This window comes from Haliotis rufescens, unplaced genomic scaffold, assembly GCF_023055435.1.
Source record: "Haliotis rufescens isolate VD_foot unplaced genomic scaffold, xgHalRufe1.0.p SCAF_39, whole genome shotgun sequence".
Classification (NCBI taxonomy): Eukaryota; Metazoa; Mollusca; class Gastropoda; order Lepetellida; family Haliotidae; genus Haliotis; species Haliotis rufescens.
The window spans coordinates 2,808,433-2,835,805 of record NW_025964101.1 but is presented as its reverse complement, the minus strand read 5'-3'; the positions used below and the strand labels follow the sequence as shown (position 1 = coordinate 2,835,805).

At 40.6% G+C, this 27,373-nt stretch overlaps 2 protein-coding genes across 2 annotated transcripts; one reads left to right on the top strand and one right to left on the bottom strand.

The window, feature by feature from the left end:
• The first annotated feature begins 3,615 nt into the window (after nt 1–3,615).
• Nucleotides 3,616–13,259, top strand: LOC124147191 (methyltransferase-like protein 27). Its single transcript, XM_048381525.1, has 6 exons — nt 3,616–3,691; nt 8,077–8,234; nt 9,432–9,560; nt 10,550–10,685; nt 11,369–11,461; nt 13,014–13,259. The coding sequence occupies exons 2-6, from the start codon at nt 8,079–8,081 to the stop codon at nt 13,196–13,198; spliced, it is 699 nt and encodes a 232-aa protein (XP_048237482.1). The 5' UTR covers nt 3,616–3,691; nt 8,077–8,078; the 3' UTR covers nt 13,199–13,259.
• A 4,561-nt stretch (nt 13,260–17,820) lies between these two features.
• LOC124147167 (methyltransferase-like protein 27) lies at nt 17,821–27,373 on the bottom strand. Its single transcript, XM_046517780.2, has 6 exons — nt 27,229–27,373; nt 20,997–21,154; nt 20,039–20,167; nt 19,233–19,368; nt 18,693–18,785; nt 17,821–18,208 (listed from the first exon to the last, which is right to left on the bottom strand). Exons 2-6 carry the CDS (start codon nt 21,150–21,152, stop codon nt 18,024–18,026), a joined length of 699 nt encoding a protein of 232 aa, XP_046373736.2. The 5' UTR covers nt 21,153–21,154; nt 27,229–27,373; the 3' UTR covers nt 17,821–18,023.

Here is a 27,373-nt window from a genome sequence, read left to right as displayed (position 1 = left end):
GAGGATCAATAGTCAGGAAATCATCTAACAGATTCAAAATGTTTTTAACGCCGTAGTTGTATTGCAATATCCAGCACACGGCTTGTGATAGGGTATCGAAAATCTTTGGACTGGATCTGCACCCGAACGCCAATCTAGTGTAGAAGTAGTACCTATCGTCCCATCGGAAACCGAAGAACGGCCAGTACCTGGGGTGCAGCGGAATCTGGTTGAATGCGTCGGTAATGTCCACCTTACACATTTGTGCACCATGTCCCAGTTGCTTAATAACTGCAATAGCATAGTCTATGGTCACATACGAGAGTGAAGCAGATTCTTTACTAATCAGATCATTGATACTTGCGGTATGTTCCGAGTTATGTGGGGCTGACAGATCAAGGATTAGCCTCTTCTTGCCCGAGTACTTGCCCGTGGCAACTCCTAAGGGGTTAATTCTGTAGACAGGGTATGGAGCCCGCTGGAAAGGTCCGATAACGTACCCTTTATCGACTTCTGTTTGCACTGCCTTAGTCACAACTATTGGATCCAATGTAGCACTACGATTGTTTTTACATTCCGTTGTGGACTGTGGAACATCCGACATTAAGGGGTCGAAGCCATGTTGCAAGCCGTTGACGAGATATGTAGCAAATGGAGGATGGGGATGAGAGGCGAGTTCTGCCTGTATAGCCTGAACATTGATGGGAGTGAGTTGGACTGCAAAGGTGCCTACGTCCTCTTCTCTGGTTATATCCGGGAAAGTTAGTCAAGCTTGGTTGTCCCGTCTCGATTTGGGAGCCTTGGCGCAAGTTGCCTGTCCGTGGTTTGGGGCATGACAATTGAGACATACATGAAGGTATGCACAGTTCACTCTCACACAGCCCTGGTGATTGAAATTATTGCAGACCTCCCTTCCGTTTTACCTAACTCTAGGTCGTCCCCTGGTGTCGTTTTTGTCCATCGCCCCCATCCTGTCGGAGCTGGCACTTCGGTCCGAGAACAGGGTGGGCCTAACTGTATCAGTACGTCGCTCAGGACACAAGTCTGTACCATGGGTGATGCTGTGGCAAATCGCACACGATCTGGAACGGCGCCCCGACGAACACAGCCCGTACAGACGTGTGTCCCTCATATCCCAGCGAATGATGCAACCTTGTTCTGCGTAGGACGCCACTCTGGCAGCGAATAACTTGTGGTAGTCATAGTGCGCAGAGCCCCCATACAACGTAGCCAGTTCGATGACAGTTTGCTCGTGTCCGTCCAATTGTTTCCGTTTGGCGTTATTGATGTCACAAAGAATGTCCTTGTAAATGCCAAAGGCCTGTATGAATTCTGCTAGTGTTAGAGTGCGATTTAGCCTAGCATCCTCCTTTAAATGATATACATTGCCATCATATTCGGCCATTCTAGTGTCTAGAGTGTCTTGATTAGGTATCAATAACAAGGCCAGGTTACAGTACTTGCCGTCTTTAATCTTCTTCTTGAGCGCTGGCGCGACTGTGTGGATGTGGGGCAACGAATCCGACGGCACATCATGGCTGAGGTGATCCGGTAGGCTTGTAGCTGCGTACTCGGTGGGCACTGCGTTATGGCTGGTCATGTTCGCTATCATGTGTTTTAGCTCTGCAAGTTCGCGTTGTAGGCTGGCAATACTAACAGGTGACACGGAATTGGTACCATCGTCCCCGAAGTCCGATATGACACTGTAGGGTAGCGTGGTCCCACTAACGAGGGCATCTGGGTTCCTGTGATGTGTGCTGGCTTCGACCACCCCCGGAAGTGTGGCCGCCGGAGACGAAATGGCACTCGGGTCGTAACTGTCCGACGAGGTCACCGTCGCTGCTGCTGGCCGTTGTTGTTGGTTTTCTTGGAACAGCTGCAACAAGTTTTTCCTAGGCCAATTATTTGGAACCCTCACGCCCCGTTCTGCCAGTTGTTTGCGTAGCTGGGCCACGGTCAGATACGGTTGACTGCTGATTCTCCCTGTAGTACGACTGGCACTGGCAGCAGTGGCGCGGGGTTCGAGGCTATCCGGGTTTTCTTCAGGCTGTGCGGAGTCGAGAACATTAACCCGATTGCGCTGACTTCTGGCTCGTCTATGTCTCCACTCCGCCATTATTAGTCTGGGTTAGCTGAGTAGCGCGAAACCCGAGATCGGATGGCTTGACTTGACTCGTGATTTAGCACCGAAGCATATGAGAATAACGCAGTTGAGTGGCTTGCGACAATGTAGAAAGTAACCTCGTGCGGGGCTGCAGGGTTAATAAAGGTAAACACTGTGACGTCATGTCCGTCTTACTGGGCATGCGCAGACTGTTGAGAGTGCATTGTGGGATGTAATTACTGTAACATGATCCAGACGGCATAAAAAGCACATTCGGGTGACAGAGTTAAGAAATCGTGTTGAATATAAACGTAATGAGGTGATTGACCTGTAATTGGTATATTAAATATGAACGCGTAAGTACTGTTGTTGTTGCACAAACTAAAATATCCAATTACCATAATGTGTACAAAAATCAGAAACTTAAATGAGTATTTAACATGAAGTGTAACTGCAAATGTACCCACTGCTTGTCTATATTGTGATATGTCAACCGACATCGAATGTTAGTATGATAAACAAAGGCACAGTGGGTCGCAAAAGAAATGGACAATCATACAGACACACACAAGCTACAGATATGGCTCGGTACAAGATACGTAAATAAGCACTATTTTGGTTTTCTTTTCTTGGACAACAAACAAGTACGAAAACATTATCAAAAACAGATATGAAAAAGTGAATGAACAACACAAACATAGTTTTCTCGGTTCGATAAACAAAATATCCGATAAAAACAATCAGGGATAATGCATATCTTAATATTAGGGTTTCACATCAATACAACAGAGAATTACAGCAATTGGACATAATGCAAGTGTCATACTCAAGGGGAATGATGGCCAATGTTATACGGTAATTATAGTTGTATGTTAGCGCTGTATACTGGGGTAGGACGAGAGACACGAATAAGTTACGTAACATAAGTTGGCTGCACGCTTTACGCAAGTGGTTTTAATGCCGTTGGATACCTGTTACAATAAAGAAGGAAAACACAAAAAGTAAGTATTTGTTGAATACAATTTTAAGAGAGTGATGCAATAGATATTTAAAAAAATGTTTGGTTGAGGGAAATATAAGGCGCTGTATCAGAATGAGTGGTCAGCCGGGGTTTTAATAAGTCAGCAATCATATCATATGCAAGCAAAGTGGACCACATCAGTGTTTTTAACATTGAATTCTAAAACGTACTGGATTTGGATGGTAATTTTAAACCATGATTATAGAGTATTTACTATTTGAGTTATTTAATATGTGATTAGCTTCGACTTGATTCAATTTACATAAGTTGACATTTAAAGTAGGACTGCATACAATGCATGTGTCCATAAATATGCAGTAGAAAGTCAATCACCGCATGGTTTATTTTACTAGGTCATTTGGTTGAGGTACCAGTACATGTACAGTTTAAGAGAAATAGGTGGCCAATAATTTACGATAACTATATTTGTATGCCGTAAGCGCAGCACACTTGGGTAGTACGGGAGACTCGATTATGTTACATAACATAAGCTGCTGCACGCTTTACGCAAGCGACCTCACTGCGAGTCTGTCGGCTGTTTTCATACCGTTGGATACCCATAACAATAAAGAAAGGAAACACAAAAAGTAAGTATTTGTTGAATACAATTTTAAGAGAGTTATGCAATAGATGTTTTAAATAATGTTTGGTTGAGGGAAATATATGGCGCTGTATCAGAATGAGTGGTCAGCCGGGGTTATAAATATGTCAACAATCATAATATTATTATATGCAAGCAAATTGGACCACATCAGCGTTTAGTCATTGAATTCTAAAACTTACTGGATTGGGATGGTAATTTTGAGCTATGATTATAGAGTATTTACTATTTGAGTTATTTAGTATGTGATTAGCTGCGACTTGATCAGTTTGTGTAAGTTAATACTTAAAGTATAATCCTTGATGTTTTGATCATAAGTGGATCAGCACATGAAGAGTGTATTCATATTCCAATTTTGATCAACTTAAACATAATTTTCAAGTTAATTAGTGCATATCCACTTTGAATCTAATACCCGAGAGTACGTTATATATGTCAAAAGTAAAATGGAATATATGTTATAGACATGTTTGTTGTGATCACATGCTTGTGTACTAAGACTGTACATATTCGATATCAAAATTTTAAATAAAATACACATTTTCAGTCAGAAGTACATATTGTGCTTGTGAAAAACAATCCATACCCACATTGCAAACTCCACATAATATACATACATATATATACACATACATACACACATACACACACACATACATACACATACATACACACACACACACACACACACACACACACACACACACACACACACACACACACACACACACACACACACACACACACACACACACACACACACACACACACACACATACATACATACACATACATACACATATACACATATACATATACACACCCTGAATTCATGTCAACCTGAACAGTAAGAAAGGATTTTATCGCGCATAATCGGCTACATCTAGAGACTATGTACTATGTTTAAATTAGTAAAGGTTAATTAGGGATGCCCAACACGTTAATTAATTAAACAAGAGTAGTCAAAACACTGTCGTTTCCTGCCCTGGAAATCACACCCCTACAAGCTAAGGTCGGTGAGAAACTTTCTCATCAAAGAAAACACACAGTCAAGACACTGACCTTTCTACGAGGACTCACGTCATAATTATCCGTTTATTACATTGTTGAAGATGCATTTTGATTCAAACTCAATTAATTGAGCAAAACTATACGTAACTGCCTAGATGTGCACGTTTTCCTTTTATTATTCTGCAATCCATTTTTAGTAATACCCGCTGGCCCGGCCCGTCATCTATCCAACGGTACCACTAAAGACTTACACCCAGATATGTACAATTATTAAGTTGGCAAATAGAACTATAAACACATGTAAAATATCTACCAGTACCAGATAAATGCGCTCATGCGTGAAAATAAACATATATAATAAAAGATATATAAAATAAATACATGATAAATGTATATGATTAAACCCCTAGAGAATAAAATTTAATTACCGGGTCACCAATTATTCTCTAACAATGAATGTTAAAATGGTAGACAGCAAAGAAGCTGGACAATTAAGAGAGGGGGAAGCGGTGCGGTCACTTGACCGTGACTAGACTGGTTTTACGACTTGGTGACAATCAAGATGGCTCCTCCAGATCGTATAAAACATCAAAACATTAACACATTAACACAGTTACAGCCCCCCCCCCCCCCCCCCCCCCATGTTCAGACACACGTTAAATAAGAGTACATCAGACATGTTCAGACACACGTTATAGTAGAGTACATCAGACATGTTCAGACACACGTTATAGTAGAGTACATCAGACATGTTCAGACACGTTAAATAAGAGTACATCAGACATGTTCAGATACACGGTATTGTAGGGTACATCAGACATGTTCAGACACACGATATTGTAGGGGACATCAGACATGTTCAGACACACGTTATAGTAGAGTACATCAGACATGTTCAGACACACGTTACAGTAGAGTACATCAGGCATGTTCAGAGATACGTTATAGTAGAGTACATCAGACATGTTCAGACACACGTTGAGATGTTTTTATTCCCAACAGTAATATCAATGCTCATAAGATAAGTGACCCAAATAAATGTGTCACATTGTGCACATGTGGTAACGTGACAATGCTACAGCCGACAAGTATCGCTTTGCTGTGACGTCACTGTTTGCTTTGTTTTTTCAGTATGGCAACGTGATAACGTATCTTTGATGATCCCATATTAATGTGTTACAATTTATTCAAGTGATCGGGGTGGTCGGGTAGCCTAGTGGTTAAAGCGTTCGCTGGTCACGCCGAAGACCCGGGCTCGATTCCCGACATGGGTACAATGTGTGAGCCAATTTCTGGTGTCCCCCGCCGTGATATTGCTGGAATATTGCTAAAAGCGGCGTACAACCATACTCCCTCACTATTCAAGTGATCTTCCAGAGATAAATGCTGGACCTGTTGAAGTCTGAAGTGACCCAGCGACATGTCTATAACCTCCATACAAAGGAAATGGTAAAGTTTCCTCACATATAGGCTGAAACAGTCAAATGTTACCCAAAGGGTCGAGTACTTCAAAAAGCCTAAATGGTTATTTTAAGTGAAGAAATTCAAATTATCAACGCCAGAGAATAATCATTCTCGAATATCAGAATATAGCCCCGATGAATAGTTCGCCTCCCTCGGCAAGTATTAGTTGCTGAAGATCTATTCTAACCCGGATCTTCCCGGTTATAATCCGAGTGAGGATGGTCTTGTTATGTAGGGGTATCAACGCACGTGGGGTCTAAATCACGACTTTAAACTGGAGAATGAAATAATTCCTTACTACTCATAGATTGGGTCTGGCACTGTTAGTACTGTTTGTTTGTTGTTTAACGCCGCACTCAGCAATATTCCAGCTATATGACGGCGGTCTGTAAATAATCGAGTCTGGACCAGACAATCCAGTGATTGACATCATAAGCATCGATCCGCGCAATTGGGATCGATGACATGCATCAACCAAGTCAGCGAGCCTGACCACCCGATCTCTTTAGTCGCCTTTTACGACAAGTATAGTCGCCTTTTACGGCAAGTATGGGTTGCTGAAGACCTATTCTACCCCGGAATCTTCACGGGTCACTGTTAGTACTGAGGATATGAGGAAATATGGAATATTCATATTGTCCGCTGTGCGATTCCGATTGTTCCATGAGCATGTGTTTATGCATGACGATGTGATGATACCAGGTGTTCGGTAAAATGGTGATCGTAACCCGCCCGACAGTCGGCACCCATCGCAAACAACCACGAAGGCCTTAAAAACACGGGAACGCATCTTCCTCCACATGTCTACCATAAACCATTTTGAGAGATATACTTTGGCCCGTAAGGCCCTGGCTGTCCCTGACTAAACACACTTTTGAACAAGCGTCACATGACGCGCTTTGAAATCTTCGTAGTGAGAGCATGCTTGGTTGTGTCTCATGTTGTAAAATGTAGTCCCCAAAAGGCTGGAGCTGTTGGAATATTGCTCGACATGAAGGGAAATTGACATTCATTCCTCTTGTCATGCAGTTTCGTGGATAGTTTTTAGTCACGCAAAATCTGTAAACATTACATTACATTACATAAACATAAAACAGATGAGGTGGCTTTAATGGTCTCATTTTTTTCTAGATCATGTTGGAAAATCAGAGGAAGTGAATTGACTATTCTACCATTTTTGAGAATGAATGATATTAATTCCACTTGTCTAAAATACTTTCTGTGAATATAAAGAAGTCCATCCTAGATTATGCATTAAGGATAGTCGTTAATCTTCGAGACCAGGATTTGTTGGTACGTTTAGTGGACCGAGCAATATATCTCTCTATATATGGATTTTGAATCCATTTCAAAAGAAGAATGGACATGATTTCGGTTTTTATTTTTATTTTCATATTTCGGTCTCAGCAATATTCCAGCTACATGACGGCGGTCTGTAAATGATACCAGTGATTGCATTGATCCACGCAATTGGGATACGATGACATGCATCAACCAATTCAGCGAGCCTGATCACCCGATCCCGTTAGTCGCCTCTTACGGCAAGCATGGTTTGCTGAAGACCTATTCTACCCCGGACCTTCAGGGGTCAATTTATGTTACTTCTTGAGCCAATTCTTTTGATATAGTTTGAAATTGTATATGCAGTTAGTTTGTTGTACCAAGTGCGTGCGCGTGCGCGTTTATTTTGATATGTTGATTTACATGTTGAGCTACCAGGTCAGAATTGTTTGTTTTGTCATGTACTTGATGCCTTTCAGTAGGATATCTATTGTGGAAGTAGTTCCTTTACCTTTTAACGACCACCTCACCCTTTAGCGTCTTCTTTTGACTGTTTTTAACCTTGAGAACTTGGGGCAGTATGTTTAATGTATATATTTCTCTTTTCTTTTTCAGAAATGGCAGAAGAGAAAGCAAAGCGATATGTTGAAAACAGTGCGCCAGATGATGCTCGTGCTTACTCCAGAGGCTATGAGGCTCACCGTGTTGGGATCAGTATGCAAGAATGCGTTGAGTACTACTCTAAATGGGCGGAGAATGGAAAATATGATCAGGTACGCATACCGTCAATGAGTATATGACCAAATAAGGCAATTTTAGCAGAATGCGGAAGGCACCCGATATATATACACTATCAATGTAGAGTTATCTCATACTGGATACGTTTGCTCAGACAACCAGATACACGCTACTCTAGACGATGCTATTATATGCTTAAGCGCCTTGATGTCTTTGGGGATATAAACTGGGCTTCAGCTGTTAAAGAAACTCTTTTTTCGCATGGATTTGCATACGCGTGGATATACCAGGATGTTGGAAATAAAATAATGTTCTTAACAATGTTTAAACAACGTAAAGATATGTACTGTCAATGCTAGTCAGCTGATATCAGATGTTTAAAATCGCTACATGCCTCTTCCATGTTTAAGATGGAAATAATACCAGAAATGTATTTAACAACAATTCGATCTTTATCTTTACGCAGATGTTTAACGAAGTTCAGGTGGTATACATACCCTGATCAATATACAGAGACCCCAAAGATAATGACGTTTTAACATCGATGTGTCCTTCCTGCAAATATTACCAAGAAGATGAATACCATGATTTATTGATATGTCCAGTATATGAAGATATAAGAATTAAATACCTGCTGAATTTGTTGAATTTTCTTACAACAAAATGTCATTGTACAATTGGCCTCATGGCCACACATACGAAATAAATCTGCCTGTCTGTCTGTCAGTCAGTATATGAGCGAGCTATGTCTTAATCTACACATAATGTATCAATATATTGATGTTCATTGCGCAAAATATTCCGGGCAAATAGCTTGACTTGAAATCAGGTATGTAAAAGCTACCACCATTCGACATCTACAGGTCGGAAAGTGTCCCACTATCTAATATTCCGAAGATACCTTGAATGTTTGTTGAGAGATTTGTTTTATTTTGTTTAAATGGAGCCGATCGATTTAATATATTTCAGGGCATCCACCATGTCCTGCGAGAAAATCATATTTGTATGGTACCTCCACGACCCCACCCCAAACACAAACCAAACTGTCCCTGATCCATATATGACACCGTCCTTACCTGTTGACATTGTAGTTTATCACTGACATTTTATACCCCCCTCCCCATAACTCAAGCCATTATTATCATCCTGAAGCCAGTGTTTCTGCAAGATTTTAAAGTTCTGCGCCGCGACAATCTTGATTTCTTAATGTTTTTCTTCTTTTTTTCCCACAGGATCTGTGTTCGAAACGTTACAGGGGACCAGTCATTGCTGCAAATGTTCTTACAGAGCATTTCTGTGACAAAATCCCAGAGACGAAAATACTAGACGTTGCTACTGGAACAGGACTTGTAGGGAAGGAGGTACACATTCAGGTTGTTTGTTTGATTGTTTGTTGTTTAAAGCCGCACTCAGCATTATTCCAGCTATATGACGGCGGTTTGTATACAATCGAGACTGGACCAGACAATCCTGTGATTGACATGAGCATCGATCCACGCAAGTGTTTGTTTGTTGTTTAACGCTGCACTCAGCAATATTCCGGCTATATGACGACGGTCTGTAAATACCGAGTCTGGACCAGACAATCCAGTGATGACATGAACATCGATCCACGCAATTGGGATATGATGCCATGCATCAACCAAGACTTGGTTGATGCATGTCATCGTATCCCAATTGCGTAGATCGATGCTCATTATGTCAATCGCTGGATTGTCTGGTCCGAACTCGATTATTTACAGACCGCCGTCATATAGCTGGAATATTGCTGAGTGCGGCGTTAAACAACAAATAAACAAACAAACAAACAACAAAGAAGATATTAGATGACATCGTTCCAACTTTATGAGCAATAGACATTAGACTTATTAAAGCTCTCTTTGCACGCAAGGACAAGTCAAGGGCACATTTTTTTCTAATTCATTGTGTGTGAGAACCAGATTTCTAAATGTGAATACTGATCTACTATATTGACTGACTGACCATCGAATGGTCATCTTTCTTTCGACGCTATTGGACCACCTTTTCTAAAGATCACAATTTTAGTTTTTTCCAAGTTCACTGATAATTTCCATTCTCTCGTGTATGTACTTAAAATATTTAATTGCCTTTGTAGACCAACAACAGTATCTGACACTAAAATGACATCGTCTGCGAAAAGTAGCATAAATATTTCTATCAAATCTGGAAACATTTGGATTCCATGTTTACCATTGATAGATATTTCGTAATATAATTCATTAATAAAAAAATGAAAATAAGATCGGAAAATCACACGTTTCTCACATTCGTATCCCTTAAAGGACGGATCTCACTGTACCACAAGCGTATTATCGATTGACTTTTACAGCTTCAGGCTCGAGGTTTCAAGCATCTGGATGCCTTAGAACCAGCTACAGGGATGCTGGAACAAGCCAGGAAGACGAACATCTACACCAACCTGTACTGTGAGTTCCTGGACGGCAAACGTCTCCCCATAGAGGACGGTGAGGAACATTTTGGGTTGTGGCGTCCTGTATCTCTAAAATACTGTAAATGTAGTTACAACTTGTATCTGTTCAGACGAAATCGTATAGCATGCCTGTTAAAATAACTATGTACAAGGCTCTTCATTAAAGATATTGAATAATAGATGTTGGTTCAAAGAGAATTAATGTTGTTTAACATGGAAGCCGGCAATATGTCAGCTGTATCAGGTACTGGGAACCTATTCAAACCCAGATTGTATAACAGCACTGCAAATTTTACAATACCGTATTCGACGTAATAAGCCCCAGGGCGCTCTCAAAATTAGAAATACGGGGCTCTTATTAGAATATTATTTTTGTGAAAAAAACCAGAGCTGAAGGATCGTAAATTTCGTGATTTATGCTGACAGCCTGAAATGTTGACAGATATATTTTTCCAGAACTTGATTGTCCATAATTAAGGATGTATATAACACGAAAGTGCGTATCATACACGAATACATAAGTCTTGTGTACATTGATCAATCGGAAGGGGTGCTGATTGGGATTGTTCACTAGCCAATATATTAGCAAATATCGCCGTGGGCGCTTATTACAGCGGGGCGCTTATTACGTCGAATACGGTATTTTAATTTAGAATAGCATCTCGTTTCTTCATTCGTCCTGCATTGTTATTTTAAAGAATATCCTTTCATTTGCAGACACATACAATTGCTGTGTAACATCGGGGGGTATGGGAGAAGGTCACATTCCTTGCCACGGGCTACACGAACTAATTAGAATAACTAAACCAGGTGAGTTTAATCGAAAATGTGTACATTAATGCAAATGACTTATGCAAGGATCACAAGTCATAGTCTTCTAGCAAGACTCGTGTACTTCTTCGTGCGAAAGAAGCATGTATATGTTTTCATTTGGAACTAGAATTCACGTTATATAATTGCTATATGTTGACGGCGCCGACAGTGGCATCACCGCACTTTGTTTTCAACATCTCACGGAGATAATATCAAGTACACCACACTTGTTTTGATCATATCATGTATGTAATATACATACACGTCCTGTATATAGCACGTTTGTATTGACCACCTACGTCAAGGTCATCCTCAAATCTTACCTCGAGAAGCATCAGCTGTGCGTCATATAATCTGGGTGTGTCATTGGTAGGGTAGATTGGTTGGTTGGTTTGTTGTTTAACGCCGCACTCAGCAATATTCCAGCTATATGACGGCGGTCTGTAAATAATCGAGTCTGGACCAGACAATCCAGTGATTAATTTCATGAGAATCGATCCACGCAATTGGGATCGATGACATGCATTTACCAAGTCAGCGAGCCTGACCACCCGATCCCGTTAGTCGCCACCGTGATCAGAAAAAGTTTGTAAATAAATGAGTATAAAGTCAAGGTCGCAATGAAGGTGATTCGTTAAGTTCGCTTCCCGTTTTTCACTTAAATGCCTCGATGACAATCTTATGAAAACTGTAGAAGGTTACCTCCTGGTTTTTTTATTTTCCACAATATCCCATAGTTTCGGTAAATTCCAGCTACCGACATCAAATTAGGTTCATAGTCTGTATACTGTTTAGTCTGAATGTCCGTTTGGATTTGTTTTTAGAAATATATTTCATTTAAAAGGTCAAATCAGCTCTCAATGTCATTCACTCAAAATGTATTTGTTATTTAATTCCGCACTCTGCAGGGTTACCTCTAAATGATCATTTAACCAATGCGTGAGCAGCGACCAACGCCAACTGTGTACAATTAGCCAAGACTACATCTTAGATATCCTGGCTTGATGTAAGTCTGGTATGACTGGGTACTGTGGACAAATGAAGCAACATAATCCCCACAGCGCTTGTGTGATGTTTCACATATGTACAGTCGATCCGTGGGTCCCCAGCAACCTATGCTTGTCGTAAGAGGCGACTATATGGATCGAGTGGTCAGGCATGGTGACTTAGAATGCGATGACATGCAATCGACTAACTGTGTGGATTGATGCTCATGATGTCAAACACTCGATTATTTACAGACCACCGTCATATACTAGTAGCTGGGATATTGCCTATACGCCTTTAAACAAGAAACCCACATATGAACATATAGCAGCATTGGGGAATAGTTATTACCCTGTATGGGACATAGTGGGTACCACGGTGTATGACAATGGTCTTGTCCAGATTATGAAAAGGGAGAACGTTAAATAAAGACGAGAAAAAGTATTTAATGTTGAACCTCGTTTGGATTTTTGCATAACGTGTGGCAATCTGCTGAAGGAACAACATCTGGAATATGTAACACATATTGTCTATAGTATACATCCCATAATTTCCTTGACAGGGGGCCTAATCTGCATCGTGATGAGGGAGGAGTATCTGACCCATGTCAAGGAGTACCACGAAAGACTTGAACCACTGATGAAGAAACTAGAGGATGATGGGAAATTGAAGCAACTGTCCCGTGAAATTGTGTCTCAGTACTCCTTTGACAACAACGGATTGGTCTATAAATTACAAATTTGTTAATGCAAATGGCAGTAGTAGTATCAGCTGTCATATGTTTTAACGTATTAAATAAATCGTTTGACGTCATCTTGATCTGAATTTTTTTGCCTCCTTACCTTCGGCTATATTTCTTTTGCTGTTTTTGTTTTTGATGTGGTAGGTTGGCTTATTGTTTAACGCCGCACTCAGCAATATTCCAGCTATATGACGGCGGTCTGTAAATAATCGAGTCTGGACCAGACAATCCCGTAAAGCCAAATAGGTGAGCGGGTCCCACGACAGACACTGACTGTGTGAGTATATATATTATATATACCCAGTGTGTGTGTGCCCTTTAGGGCGGGGGGGGGGGGGGGGGGGGGGGGGGGGCGGTCGGGTAGCCTAGTGGTTAAAGCGTTCGCTCGTCACGCCGAAGACCCGGGTTCGATTCCCGACATGGGTACAATGTGTGAAGCCCCTGGAATATTGCTAAAAGCGGCGTAAAACCATACTCACTCACTCACTCACTTTAGGGCGGGTAAGAATAAAACGCCAACTCCAGAGAATAATCAGTCTCGGAAAGGCGTGCCCTGCTCTGCCAGTAGCAGGGAAGTATAAGGGTTAATTTAATTTTGACTGAAGGAGAGCGCCATTTTGGTTTCTCTAAAAAAATGGAGTTTTTAAAATGAAATGAGATTGACTTAATAATCTGGACACGTTATAACCAATCGCCTGTCACATTGTGTGACTTGATCATGTTTCTTAATGTAGATAATCCATGCAATTTGTTCATTTTGCTTTTAAAAGAGCTAAAAATGTTTTGGAGACATACATCTTCTTTCGCTAAAGTTAACCGGTCTATATTTTGTAAGAATAAACGACTGCGCATGGATTGATTATCTTCTTTAGCTATGATCCTAGTATAGACCTTTTCATGCACTGACCTTGCAATGCTGTGCATCGTATCTTATTCAAGCTGTATCACTGAGAGTGAGTGATTATCTCCCTTACTCCCTTCCGGTAATTATGTCATGCGTATATACAGTGTATTATTGACAGTAGCGGGTGACCTCGCGTAGGTGAACAGTAGCAAGCTGACTGTCGTTCATTTCCCGTATTTCAAGCGAATGACATTGTGGTAGCCGCCATTTTCTGCCGTTTGTAAAACCAAGGGATGTCACTCCAAATGGAATGTGTGGGACGGATGACGTCACGACTCTCCGCGTTGATATAGTTCGCTTTCAATAATTAAAGTTTGATGTTTAATGGATTGTTTTGTTATGATTTATGAATTTGTCAATATAAGGATTGAAGTTGTATTTTTTGACGTTCACCAGCTGATGAAGACGGTGCCTCACGTGAGCAAATTTACCATGAAGCGCGTCTCCACCCACTTTTTGTCCCAATTCCGGTAATTATGTGATGCGTATATACAGTGTAATGATCACAAGCTCAATGTGTTACATGTACAGTGAGTGAGTGAGTTAAGATTTAACGTCACATCGGCAGTATTTGAGCCATATCGTGACGAGAAGTACATTAATAATACATAGATTTAGACTAGATAAAAAGCTGTCAACGAGGGACAGTAAATAACTAGAATATCACAGATTCGATTTTAAACTAGTTCAGAATATATAAAAGTCATAAGTATCAGTGAACAACACAATATATAAATGAGCTAGAGATCGCCAGTAACTAAAGGGAGATCACCATACTAGGTGTTACATGTACAGTTCATATATCGGAATCGAACAATGGACAATAATATTGCCCTGCATATGGCTGATGCAACTTTGAAAAAACGTCTTCACTCACTTCTTCGTCCCTATTTCTGTAATGTAGTGAGCACAACCTGGCTTTTCATAACACATGACATAGTCGGAATCGGACATTGGACAATAACAGACATTTTTAATGATTATGGAAAATGTTTTCTCGTAATTATTTACACAATAATGTAAACTATTCATGCAGACTTGACGTTCGAATATTGAATATAAACATTAAAGTGGAAACTGTTCAAAGCGTTAGTGGAGAAAGAGACTGCTTACGATAAAATCATTTGTTGATCTTATATAACGGGTAATTGTCAATCTACATACATACATATTTAATGTACCAATAGATTATTGTCGGTGGCGTTAGCTGATTTGTAAAACATTTTTGGAATAAATAACCCAATATTAAAAGACTGTTGACTGAAGGTAATTGCGTGGATCGATGCTCATGATGTCAATCACTGGATTGTCTGGTCCAGACTCGATTATTTACAGACTGTCGTTATATAGCTGGATTATTGCTGAGTGTAGCGTTAAACAACAAATAACCATAATATTTGTAATTCTCTGTGCCGGAAAAAGTGGAACGGTGCCATTCCATTGACGTTTTGACTCGGGATCATAGCGGTAGACCCCTGGTTCATCACCCGTTTTGGGGTTTGTCCAAATCCTCCTCAGTCAGCTCTAAATTTTTTCTCTGGCAATGTCAGTTCTACTTTCCTCAAGATCAGAATTGAGACACTTTGGCATCCAACGTGCAGATATACATGTATGTAAATGTTCATGAATAATAGTTTCAAAAGATCCATGGCTTAGAAATATGTAATACGTCTATCTGACAGTATAAGTTGTTCTATCTCCTTGATTTAATTTTCATTGATGGAAGTTGAGGGACGTCCGGACCTAGGGTTATCACCAAGGCATCTTCTCCCAGCGTAAACATGGCTGACCAACGTTTAACAGTGGAATAACTAGGGCACATACACTTGTGACATGCTTTTATGAATTTCTTGGGGAGTACTTTTCTCTGAAGTCAAAAACTTGATGACCCTCTGTACTCGTTCTTTTCCATTTCTGTGTCCATTTGGACACATAGCTGGAATATTGCTGAGTGTAGCGTTAAACAACAAAAGAAGGAGAAGAAGAAGTTGACTGTAGGTCGTGGTTTGACCAGTATCTTCGCACACAACACGAATGTTCAATCTTCTGACATCATGCTTCGACATGTCATTGGATCCGATCACTATTCAGGCTTCCCTTTTCCGTTCTTACATATCAGTGTTTGAGTATGAAGTTAAGGAGGTGAATTATGGAACTGTCCACACTCGTTCGCCCACGTACTGTCCGAGGGATTCTTTCAAAATGGTGTGGTTGCGTTGTTGTAGGACGTTAAGCATCAACGTGAATGTGCCATGGCTGGTGTTGATGGTGACGTGTCAACGTATGTATGGCATGTGTTCAGACTTATTCCACTTATGCTTGGTTGGTTGGTTTGTTGTTTAACGCCGCACTCAGCGATATTCCAGCTATATGACGGCGGTCTGTAAATGATCGAGTCTGGACCAGACAATCCAGTGATTAAAATCATGATCATCGATCCACGCAATTGGGATCGATGACATGCATCAACCAAGTCAGCGAGCCTGACCAGCCGATCCCGTTAGTCGCCTTTTTACGACAAGCATAGTCACCTTTTACGGCAGGCATGGGTTGCTGAAGTATGCATTCCTGTAATACTACACATACCAATCTCATAATGGAGGTCTCTACGAATAGCTGCAGGATTTCTGAGGCGGCGTTAAGCAATAATCACTCATTCCATCATAATGTAGTTATTACACTCTACGTACACAGATGTATCTCTTATTCAAGAATAAGCTGTTTGAAATAATTGTACCGTGCTGGAAATTCATAACTAAGGCGAATAAATGTTTCCAGATGATATGGCAAGTAAACACGATAAAATGAAGATTAGGTGAGTGAGTGAGTGAGTGTGGTTTTACACCGCTTTTAACAGTATTCCAGTTATATCACGGCGTGTCAGCTTAATGTGGGAGGAAAGCCCGAAGTGATGCAGGTCTCAGACGTTTACCACTTCGGTGAAATCCACGAGCACGGGTATGGTGCTGACAAACCTAGAAACAAAATCGGGGCGAACCGGGATTCGAACCCACAATCATAGGTTTCTGGCGTGCCCAAGGGACACAACTCTGCACAGCGAATCGCGGCGCCTTAGACGACTGGGCCACCCGTGCCCCCTCAACTAAAAAGAAAGGAGTCCAATTAAACTGCCTGATCTGTTTCATATTTAGACCTAGGCATACAGACTCAGCCTGAAAAAACTATCCACAAGACTGTATGTCAAGAGGGATGATGTCAGGTTTCGACCAGTTAAATTTCCCTTTATGTCGAGCAATATTCGATGTACAATCAAGTCTACTCTTTCCATGAAGCTTTCAAAGAGAGTCGTACGATAGCATTCAAGTACTAAATAAAGTGTTCTAAAACTTGTTGCAGATGTTCCCGGCTTTCTTTACGTGAACACTTGACTTGCCTTTACATGAGAATGAGACGGGTGCGCTCACATTTCAGGAAACACCTGCTACTTGTTAGTGATCATAAACACATGCGCTAGAAAATATGGCCTATTTTACACCAGAAATAACGGTTGCGTGCAGTGCTTTGAGAATCCGGCGTCATCAATTGAACCAGTCGGGCGACCCTCTCATTGAAACACTTACATTGTCCAAGATACGCAAAGTGTTTCCTGCAAAGAACTGCAGTAAAGCATCATTAACACTGAAATACTTGCACAAAAGAGCTAAAACTTTACCTAACTCTATGTGTTTATTTCAACCTCTGTAGAGAGAACGATGAAAAATATAACATTTATGAAATGCTAAGATAGCAGTTAGTAACTACACACTGGATACACCCTACCTTTTTGTTCACTGTAAATTGATATTCCAAATCACAAGAGGACATCAAAAACAAAAACAGCATATGAGATATCGCTCCAGGTTAGGGGGAAAACGATTTTCAAGGTCACGATGACGTCAAAGGATTGAGGGATTGTTTGCATTTCATTAACAAATTTGTAATTTATAGACCAATCCGTTCTTGTCAAAGGAGTACCGAGACACAATTTCACGGGACAGTTGCTTCAATTTCCCATCCTCCTCTAGTTTCTTCATCAGTGGTTCAAGTCTTTCGTGGTAGTCCTTGACATGGGTCAGATATTCCTCCCTCATCACGATGCAGATTAGGCCCCCTGTCAAGTACATTATGGGATGTATACTATAGACAATATGTGTTACATATTCCAGATGCTGTTCCTTCAGCAGATTGCCACACGTTTTGCGAAAAAAAAACCGAGGTTCAACATTAAATACGTTTTCTCGTCTTTATCTAACATTCTCCCAGGATGTGTTACATATTCCAAAAAACAAAACAAACAAATATTGCTCCTTCAGCAGATTAAATGAGATGTTAAAAACAAGCAGGATTATGGCAGACATGGCCGCCCTGAAATTCAAAACAAAAAAGTAAGTGTGTTGCATGAGGGGGATGTATTTGTTTAAATGATGAATTGCAGTTATCACATGAATTTCTTGTTTCCATTTGAAGATATATACATGCTTCGTCCCGCTCATTGTTCCACTTCTTCCACAAGAAGAACATGATCCTTGCATAATTGTCACAAATATATATCACAGGTCATTTGCATTGATGTACTCATTCTCTATTCAACTCACCTGGTTTAGTTATTCTGATTAGTTCGTGTAGCCCGTGGCAAGGAATTTGTCCTTCTCCCATACCCCCCGATGTTACACAGCAATTGTATGTGTCTGCAAATGAAGTAATATTCCTAAAAATGACAAGAAGAATAAATAAACCAAACTCTGTTCTATAATGAAAGTATTACGTTCTTGTAATATTTGCAGTGTTGTTTCCCTGTATGTGTCTGCAAATGAAAGGATATTCTTTTAATTAACAATGCAGGACGGATGAATAAACGACATGCTATTCTAAATTAAAGTACTACGTTCTTGTAAAATTTGCAGTGTGTTATACAACCTGGATTTGAATAGGTTCCCAGTATTTGTTACAGCTGACATGTTCTGGCTTCCATGGTAAACAACATTAATTCTCTTTTGACCAACATCTATTATTCAATATATTTAATGAAGAGCCTTGTGCATAGCAAGTCATTTTAACAGGCAGGCTATACAAGTTGTAACTACATTTACAGTATTTTAGAGATACAGTATGCCACAACCCAAAATGTTCCTCACCGTCCTCTATGGGGAGTCGTTTGCCGTCCAGGAACTCACAGTACAGGTTGGTGTAGATTTTCTTCTTTCTGGCTTGTTCCAGCATCCCTGTAGCTGGTTCTAGGGCATCCAAATGCTTGAAACCTCGAGCCTGAAGCTGTAAAAGTCAATCGATAATACGCTTGTGGTACAGCTATATCTGTCCTTTAAGGGATACGAATGTGAGAAACGTGTGATGGTTCTGATCGTTCTGATACGATAAACATATCTAAAGGAAGATAAACACAATGAACGGAGTACTCTTGTGAGGTTCAAATTGGTTGTTTTATGACGACAGTCATCATTATTCCATCTATATCACGGCAGATGGTAGATACTCGAGACATGGCGAGACAACCAGTGGTTGTCAGATCAGTATTAACGTCCCATGCCGTCGGGATCCAACCCGGATTATAACATCATAAGGTGGTGAAGTATTGACTTAGGTTGGCACATCGGGTAGAATTGGCCCTCGGCCCACCCTTGGGACTGGTACTTTCGGTCAATTAAGACGGATTATTTATAGCCCGCCGGATTCAAGGTGAACATTGCTGACTCACAGATCTTCCCCCATGTACACCAGGTCGATGTTAGGCTAATGTATGGGACATCATTTAATTCTTTTTCAATTTTCAATCAATCGCAAACAGTGGACGTCATACTGACACAATAAATCAAGAATCATAACAAGGGTGAAACCAACGATCACCGGAAATTGCGGCGCCTTTGATGACAGGGTCACCGGTACCCATCCATGTTGGATGAAGGACATGTGCATGAAAGTGTACCTCCTTCCCTACAAGTCCTGTTCCCGCAGCAACGTCTAGTATTTTCATGTCGGGGATTTTGTCACAAAAATGCTCTGTAAGAACACTTGCAGCAATGATAGGTCCCTGGTAACGTTTCGGACATATGTCCTGAAAAAAACACAGGGCATTAAAATATCGCAGCAAGACTGTCTGCAGGATAATAATGATGTCAGCAATATTTGGTCCATTCATTATTTGGTGGGCGTGTGGAGTGAGTGGCTTTCTGGGATTTCTTCATACAAGAAATTTGTTCAGAAATAACTGGACACAAGTAGTTCAACCTGGTGTTTTGTACACAAAAAAGCAACTATTCGCTGGACACGGTTTGGTTTGGTTTGGTTTGTTGTTTTACGCCGCACTCAGCAATATTCAAGCTATATGACGGCGGTTGGTAAATAATCGACTCTGGACCAGACAAGCCAGTGATTGATATCATGATCATCGATCCACGCAATTGGGATCGATGACAAGCATCAACCAAGTCAGCGAGCATGACCAACCGATCCCGTTAGTCGACTTTTACGACAAGCATAGTCACCTTTTACAGCAAGCATGGGTTGCTGAAGACCTATTCTACCCCGGATCTTCACGGGTCCGCTGGACACGGTGTGTGAGCTGAATATATTACATTACTAGGCTCCTCCTTTCACACAAAAACATTTCTTGTTTTTAAAAACATCTCAGGCCTCTCCAGAAAAATTAAATGGTGGCCCACCTTCTGACCAATGTATGTCGGATAGTTTTAGTTGCCTTTTACGGCAAGCATGGGTTGCTGAAGACCTATTCTATGCCGGATCCTCATGGGCGGATAGTTGTAGTCTTTCATACCTGAGGTCATTTGCCGCGAATATTTACCTGAATGTACATCAGTATGTTGGATGCGTATTGTGTTAAATATGGGAGAAATGGGATACATACTCACTGACGGTATGTGTACCTGATCATATTTTCCATTCTCTGCCCATTTAGAGTAGTATTCAACGGATTCTTGCATGCTGATCCCAACACGGTGAACCAGATCAACCATGGAAAGAACAGTAGCATCATCTTGTGCACTGTTTTCAACATATTGCTTTGCTTTCTCTTCTGCCATTTCTGAAAAAGAAGAGAGAAATATACATAGACAGTAAACACTTAAAGTAAAGTAACTTCCTCGCAACTGTTTTCATCTGGCAGCCAGGGGCGGTGGGGTAGCCTCGTGGTGAAAGTGTTCGCTCGTCACACTGAAGGCTTGGGTTCGATTCCTAACATGCGTACAATGTGTGAAGCCCATTTCTGGTGCCCCCGCAGTGATATTGCTGAAATATTACTAAAAGCGGCGTAAAACCATACTCACTCACTCACTCTTCAGCAGTCGGCTCTCTAGGATTTGTTTGATCAGCTCCCAAGACCCTGTATCATCATGGGTGACCTTAATCGTCATAACCCTCTTGGGGGAAGTACTGATACCAACAACAATTTCTTCATTTCAAATAACAATTTATGCATATTTAATGATGGATCAGACACATTTACATCCCGCTAGTGAAACATATTCTGCTCTTGATTTATCAGTCACAGATCCAAATATATATAGCGAATTTGAATTGTCGGTCCATGACGACCTGTGTGGAAGTGACCATTTCCCGAAATACTTTCAGCTATTAACCCGAGTGATGATCCACATATTACAAGGTGGAATTTTAACAGGGCCAACTGGCCATTGTTTCAGACACTTTGTACTGACAAACAGACATCTGACATTTTTTTTAATGTCCCTGATCCTAATCAGTTGTTCACGGACAAACTGAATAATATTGATGATGAAACTATTCCTTGGTCCTCTGTTAAACCACACATTCGTAAACCATGGTTTACTGATGATTGCAAACAGGCTCGGAAGTGTAGGAGGAAGATTGGAAAAATACATTCGCCGTCATCCTACAGTTCACAATTTAAATAATGTAAGATAAATAGTGCCATGTACGTTTAATCAAACCGGCGACAGTCTTGGAAAAACTTTGTTTGATAGATTAATTCCTGTACGCCAATGACAAAGGTGTGGAACATAGTACAAAAAATCAAAGGGAAAGGTTCAGATTATGGCGTTCATCATCTTAAAGATGACTATGGTCCTCTTAGCGACAAAGATGACATTGCTAAAAAGTTGGGTGAAGCTTTAGCTAAACATTCTTCATCATCAAATTTTTATTCCCAGTTTCAGAAACATAAAAATCAACAAGAAAAGAAAACTATTAACTTTAATCCAGATGATGGTGAAGACTACAATGAAGTATTTTCACTACATGAGCTCAATACTGCCCTAGAGCAAGCCCATGATACCGCAACATACCCAATCCATGTCTTGAAACGTTTCTGATTATTTTTGATAATATTTGGACAACAGGACACTTTCCTCCTTTGTGGCACAATGCCATTGTTATCCCTATATCAAGACCTTGTCGGGATCATCCCAATGCATCTAAATATCAACTATTTCGTTAACTAGCTGCGTTTGTAAAACCATGGAACGCATGGTTAATAGTCGACTAGTATGTTTTTTAGAAACCAATGATCTTATTACAAATATTCATTGTAGTTTTCGCAAAAATCGAAGTACTATTGACCAGGTCTTTGAAAGGCATTTTAGAAGTGATACACATAAGGAAGAGAATATATGGATGTCAACTTCTTTATTATGTGGAACAAAACGTTGCAGAGTATATGCTTACTCCTTCATCAGGTGAATTAATGCCATGAGGCAGAGAGGATATATATGTACATGTAAGGACAACAAAATTAATAAGATACCAAAATGAAGAAAATTACAAAGGGTAGAAACTAACAAGAGAAGCCAACAGATGATTGGCGCTGATAGGTGATTAACAACAGACAATGGAAGCCAACACTTTACAGTAATTAGCTCTGATAGTATGGAAGCCAGTACTTAAGTATCATAAATAAGTAATAGCTTATGGACACTGGGCAAACGGGAGGCCGGGGGTAATTAGCACTAATAGGTGAAGGAATGGACATAGCAAAGGGCAAATTGACGCCAGCTACGTGATTAACTCCGACAAAGAGCAAAGCAATAAGTCCCAAGCACTAGGCAGCTAGGTTCCCTGGTCATTGCTGGCTGGTGTCTCCTGATGTCAATGGCTTCTTGTAATTTTCTTTGTTGCCAGTTGTTGGTAGACAGGACTTTGGTGGTTTCCAACATGATGCTATGGTTTTTGTTCTTTAGGATGTTTTCGGAAATAGCGGATTTCAGGTCAAGTTTGTTAACAGAGGTCCGATGTTCTTTGAGTCTGGTGTTGAGGGGTCTTGGTTTTCTCCAATGCACTGGTGGAGGCTGATGGGTCCAAGGATGGGGGCAAAGTAGCAAATGCCACTGTCATTGGATCAAAAATATATCATCTAGAATACCAGACAATAGGTCTATTTTCACTGCTGAGGCCAATGCTATCGTTACAGCCTTGATATACATTCAACGACAGTCTGCATGTAAACAGTTTTTCATCTTTTCTGATTCTCTTTCTTGTCTTCAGATACTGAATAATGTATCTTCGACTCATCCAAATATTTTAGATATTTTAGAACTTTACAACGATCTTTCAACTGGCAAGTACGACATCGTCTTTTGTTGGTTACCCAGTCATATGGGCATAAAAGGCAACATAATGCCTGGTGCTGCAGCAAAAGAAGCACTCAACCAATCTGCGACACCACTTCTTATCCAATACAATGATTACAAACCTTTTATTCGATGTTACATCCGAGATCTGATGCTAAAGAAGTGGGACACCCAAGCAGGTATGAATAAGTTACATCAAATAAAACCATATATCGGTTACACCTTCTTGGTTGCCAGATTTGAAGAGGTCATTTTATGACGATGTCGTGTTGGCCACTGTAGTTATACTCATTAATATTTATTAAAAGGTGAAGACCCTCCATTCTGCATTCTTTGTGATGGAAGAATCACAATCAATTCAAGCATGTCCTGCTTGACTGTAGTGATTTTACCATCACATGGGATAAGTAGATAAGTATTTCAAAGTTTCAGCCATCATGGATCTTTTTAATCAGTTAGGTTCTCATTTAATTCGTGGTTATTTAAAGGAAATCGACTTGATTCATAAATTTTGATTGTTATATTTTGTAAATAAATAGATCAACTTTTACAATTGGTTGTATAAATCAGTAGCTGATATTGTTAGTTCCAAATGCTCGAAGGGGGCCTAAGTAGTGTAAATTATTGTCCTTCTGAGAGGGTATGTAAGACCACTTCTTTCAAAATATATATATTTCTGGCACACTTTTAATCGTAGCATATGTGTCCTTTTAATGTTTGGCAAAATTCGTCAGCCACTGCCAACAACTGAAGGGATGATGTAAATCCTGCTGGGGTCCATGCAGGTAGCAAACTTACTGTAAGTCCCCATGGTCCCCATTGTGGTGATGTGCCTTTAGAAGGTGGCAATCTAAAGCCCGTTTTTATATTGTATTATTGATTGTTAATTATTTTTACATGCTCTCAAACTAGTTTAACGTACATCTATGATATTCTAGTTATCATACTGTGCTTTGACGACAGAATTTTACACAGTTAAAATGTATATCATCAATTTCAAATTTCGTCTCGTCACGATATGGCTGAAATATTGCCGATGTGACGTTAAACTTCAAGTCACTCACCCACTCAAAACGTCAGCCAACACACCTTGCAAACCAGACAACAAAGGGTATCAGTATGTTGTCCCGATAGTATTGTCCAGTGACCCTCTCTTGCACAATACGGTGTGGAGTGATCCACTGCCGAATCTGTCATGAGGTCTCAGGTTGACATTGGCTTAACATTCATTTCGACGTCGCCAGACATGGAAGAAGTGCAAAGTGAATCGGGACTCATCTGAAAACATGGTGGATGTGTACACCATTGACGTCTGTTGGCAATATGGCGGTTTGTAAGGGGCGTCACAACACGTGACCATTTAGCATGGAGGTGAATTGCATGTAGGTTTCTAATCTTCTGACCCGTAACTTATACTCCTAAACCCTGATGAAATCTTCGAGCAATTTGGTTTGTGGTTTGAGATCGCAGTTTGAGTGTGGTTTCGGATCAATCTTGTTGTTGACCTGAGACGCCCTGAACGATGTCGATCGTCAACATTTTGGTTTTGTTGGTACCTGGTCCATAGTCTGCCTATCATAGACTCTGAAGCATTGAACACACTGGCCACCATATGCTGACTTTTGCCAGTTTCCAGCATGCCAATAGCTCATAGACGCTCAGCGCGTTACACACGCCGCATAGCTAGTTCATACACAAACAATCGGGGGCACGGGTGGCCCAGTCGTCTAAGGCGCCGCGATACGCTATGCAGAGTTGCGTCCCTTGGGCACGCCAGAAACCTGTGATTGTGGGTTCGAATCCCGGTTCGCCCCGATTATGTTTCTAGGTTTGTCAGCACCATACCTGTGCTCGTGGGTTTCACCAAAGTGGTAAACGTCCGAGACCTGCATCACTTCGGGCTTTCCTCCCACATTAAGCTGACACGCCGCGATATAACTGGAATACTGTTAAAAGCGGCGTTAAACCCAACTCACTCACTCACTACACAAACAATCATTGAAATCAAGTTACAATATGATAAGCAGAATGAATCAGATTGTCAGAAATAAAGATCCACAGAGATCAATCGACCTTTCTTGAAAGTTACAAAAATAGGCACGTAAAACTATAGCCTGTGTTCTGGTGTTAAATCTTACAGATAGAAACGTCCTTGCATAGGATGTTTATCTTTGTTCTAATACTTAATATGAACATTTATATTTCATGATTCCCTACTATTTCTGAAGGGGATATATGATCTCTGCACACACTGAGTACATTAACAAGTTAAATAACTTTCGACTTTTGTAAATAAACAAATTACAAAAGCACAAGGGGGTGTCGATCCTCTGAATAGTCAATGTTCAGTCTGGAGATCGGTCACAACAGTTGCTACCTGACATCCGTGCGAGCTCACGTCATTGTGGTCTATATAAATAGTTTATAATTTAATGGATCGACGGATTCAGCTGAGATTTTTGGTGGAATTCGAAGCATATGCCATTGTGATACGATGACATGCATCAACCAGGTTACCTCTTATGACAAGCATTGGCCGCTGATTACCAATTCTAGCCCGGATCTTCCCGGGGATGTAAGCATCAGTACAATCTTTGATCAACGAACTTGGTGTCATATCCAATAATGCCATATATAAGGCCAGTATGTTAACAGTATGTGAATAATATGTGTGTAACATCAACATGAAGTTTGTGGAAAAGATATTAAGGCAAGTAGTAGGTGTCCCCTTGGGCATCTCCTTGACTAATTCGTTTCATTGTGAAACCGAGACAGGTTTTCTTCTCGGATTTCAAAACAAGGAACTTTGGCTAAGAAGTATATAGACTTAAGCTTCAAGTATATTGATGATCTGATATCGTTCAATAGCCAGTTTCCTTCAGCTGATTTACCCACCTGAACTAGAAATAAAGGGGGACCAGTGAGCCTGTATGACAAGAGGGATAACTTCAACTTTCCAACAGTCAACTTTCCCTTTATGTCGAGCAATAATCCAGAAGCTGCAGCCTGTTTACATTTCACAACTTTTGAGGTAAAATAGAGCATGGTCTTTTTACCAAGATTTCAAAGAGCGTCATATTTACAGCATTCAAGGCCTCAGTAAAGCTTTCAAAACGTTTTATTGTAGTCATGTGGAGGACATTTCCAAATTTGTCACATCAGTGACCAAAATTATAATTGATGCAATTCCCAATTCCTTGAATTGTACCATATGTTCCCGTGTTTTTTTCATGTGAAAAATTGACCTGCCCTTGCATGTGTTTGAGGGCACCACCGGTGGGGAAGGATACGCTAACCTTGTTGCGAACACCTTGTTGAAAGGGATTGATTTACACATTTTCATGATATAGTCGGAATCGTACTATCAACGGCTTTTAGCAGAGATTTTGAATGAAAATAGAAAGGGTTTTAACGCTTTTTTTTTACCCGAGAAACATAACAACATGGATCCTAGTCTTTAAACATGTACAACTGCTTGTGTCCTGGAACCTCGTAGGTAAAACTAATTCAAACGTCAGTCATGTCTGTGACAATTATAAACTAAATATCGACTTACCGAAACGACCTGGTCCCTCGATCTTATCTAATTCTCTTCAAAGACAAACAACCACAGGATGCTGTACTGGTTTGATTTAAAGTGGCTGCAGCTTTATTGCGGCAGGTCTTAAATATGCAGCTGCTCCAGCACAGCAGTGTGTCAC

What these genes read in the sequence shown, in the direction of transcription:
- LOC124147167 (XM_046517780.2), bottom strand. Translation starts at nt 21,152, where the DNA reads ATGGCAGAAGAGAAAGCAAAGCAATATGTTGAAAACAGTGCACAAGAT. An exon ending in AGAATGGAAAATATGATCAG is followed by an intron (nt 20,168 to 20,996) that starts GTACACATACCG and finishes TGTTTTTTTCAG; the next exon opens with GACATATGTCCGAAACGTTA. An exon ending in AATCAGAATAACTAAACCAG is followed by an intron (nt 18,209 to 18,692) that starts GTGAGTTGAATA and finishes TGTACTTGACAG; the next exon opens with GGGGCCTAATCTGCATCGTG.
- LOC124147191 (XM_048381525.1), top strand. Translation starts at nt 8,079, where the DNA reads ATGGCAGAAGAGAAAGCAAAGCGATATGTTGAAAACAGTGCGCCAGAT. An exon ending in CAGGACTTGTAGGGAAGGAG is followed by an intron (nt 9,561 to 10,549) that starts GTACACATTCAG and finishes TGACTTTTACAG; the next exon opens with CTTCAGGCTCGAGGTTTCAA. An exon ending in ACGTCTCCCCATAGAGGACG is followed by an intron (nt 10,686 to 11,368) that starts GTGAGGAACATT and finishes TTTCATTTGCAG; the next exon opens with ACACATACAATTGCTGTGTA.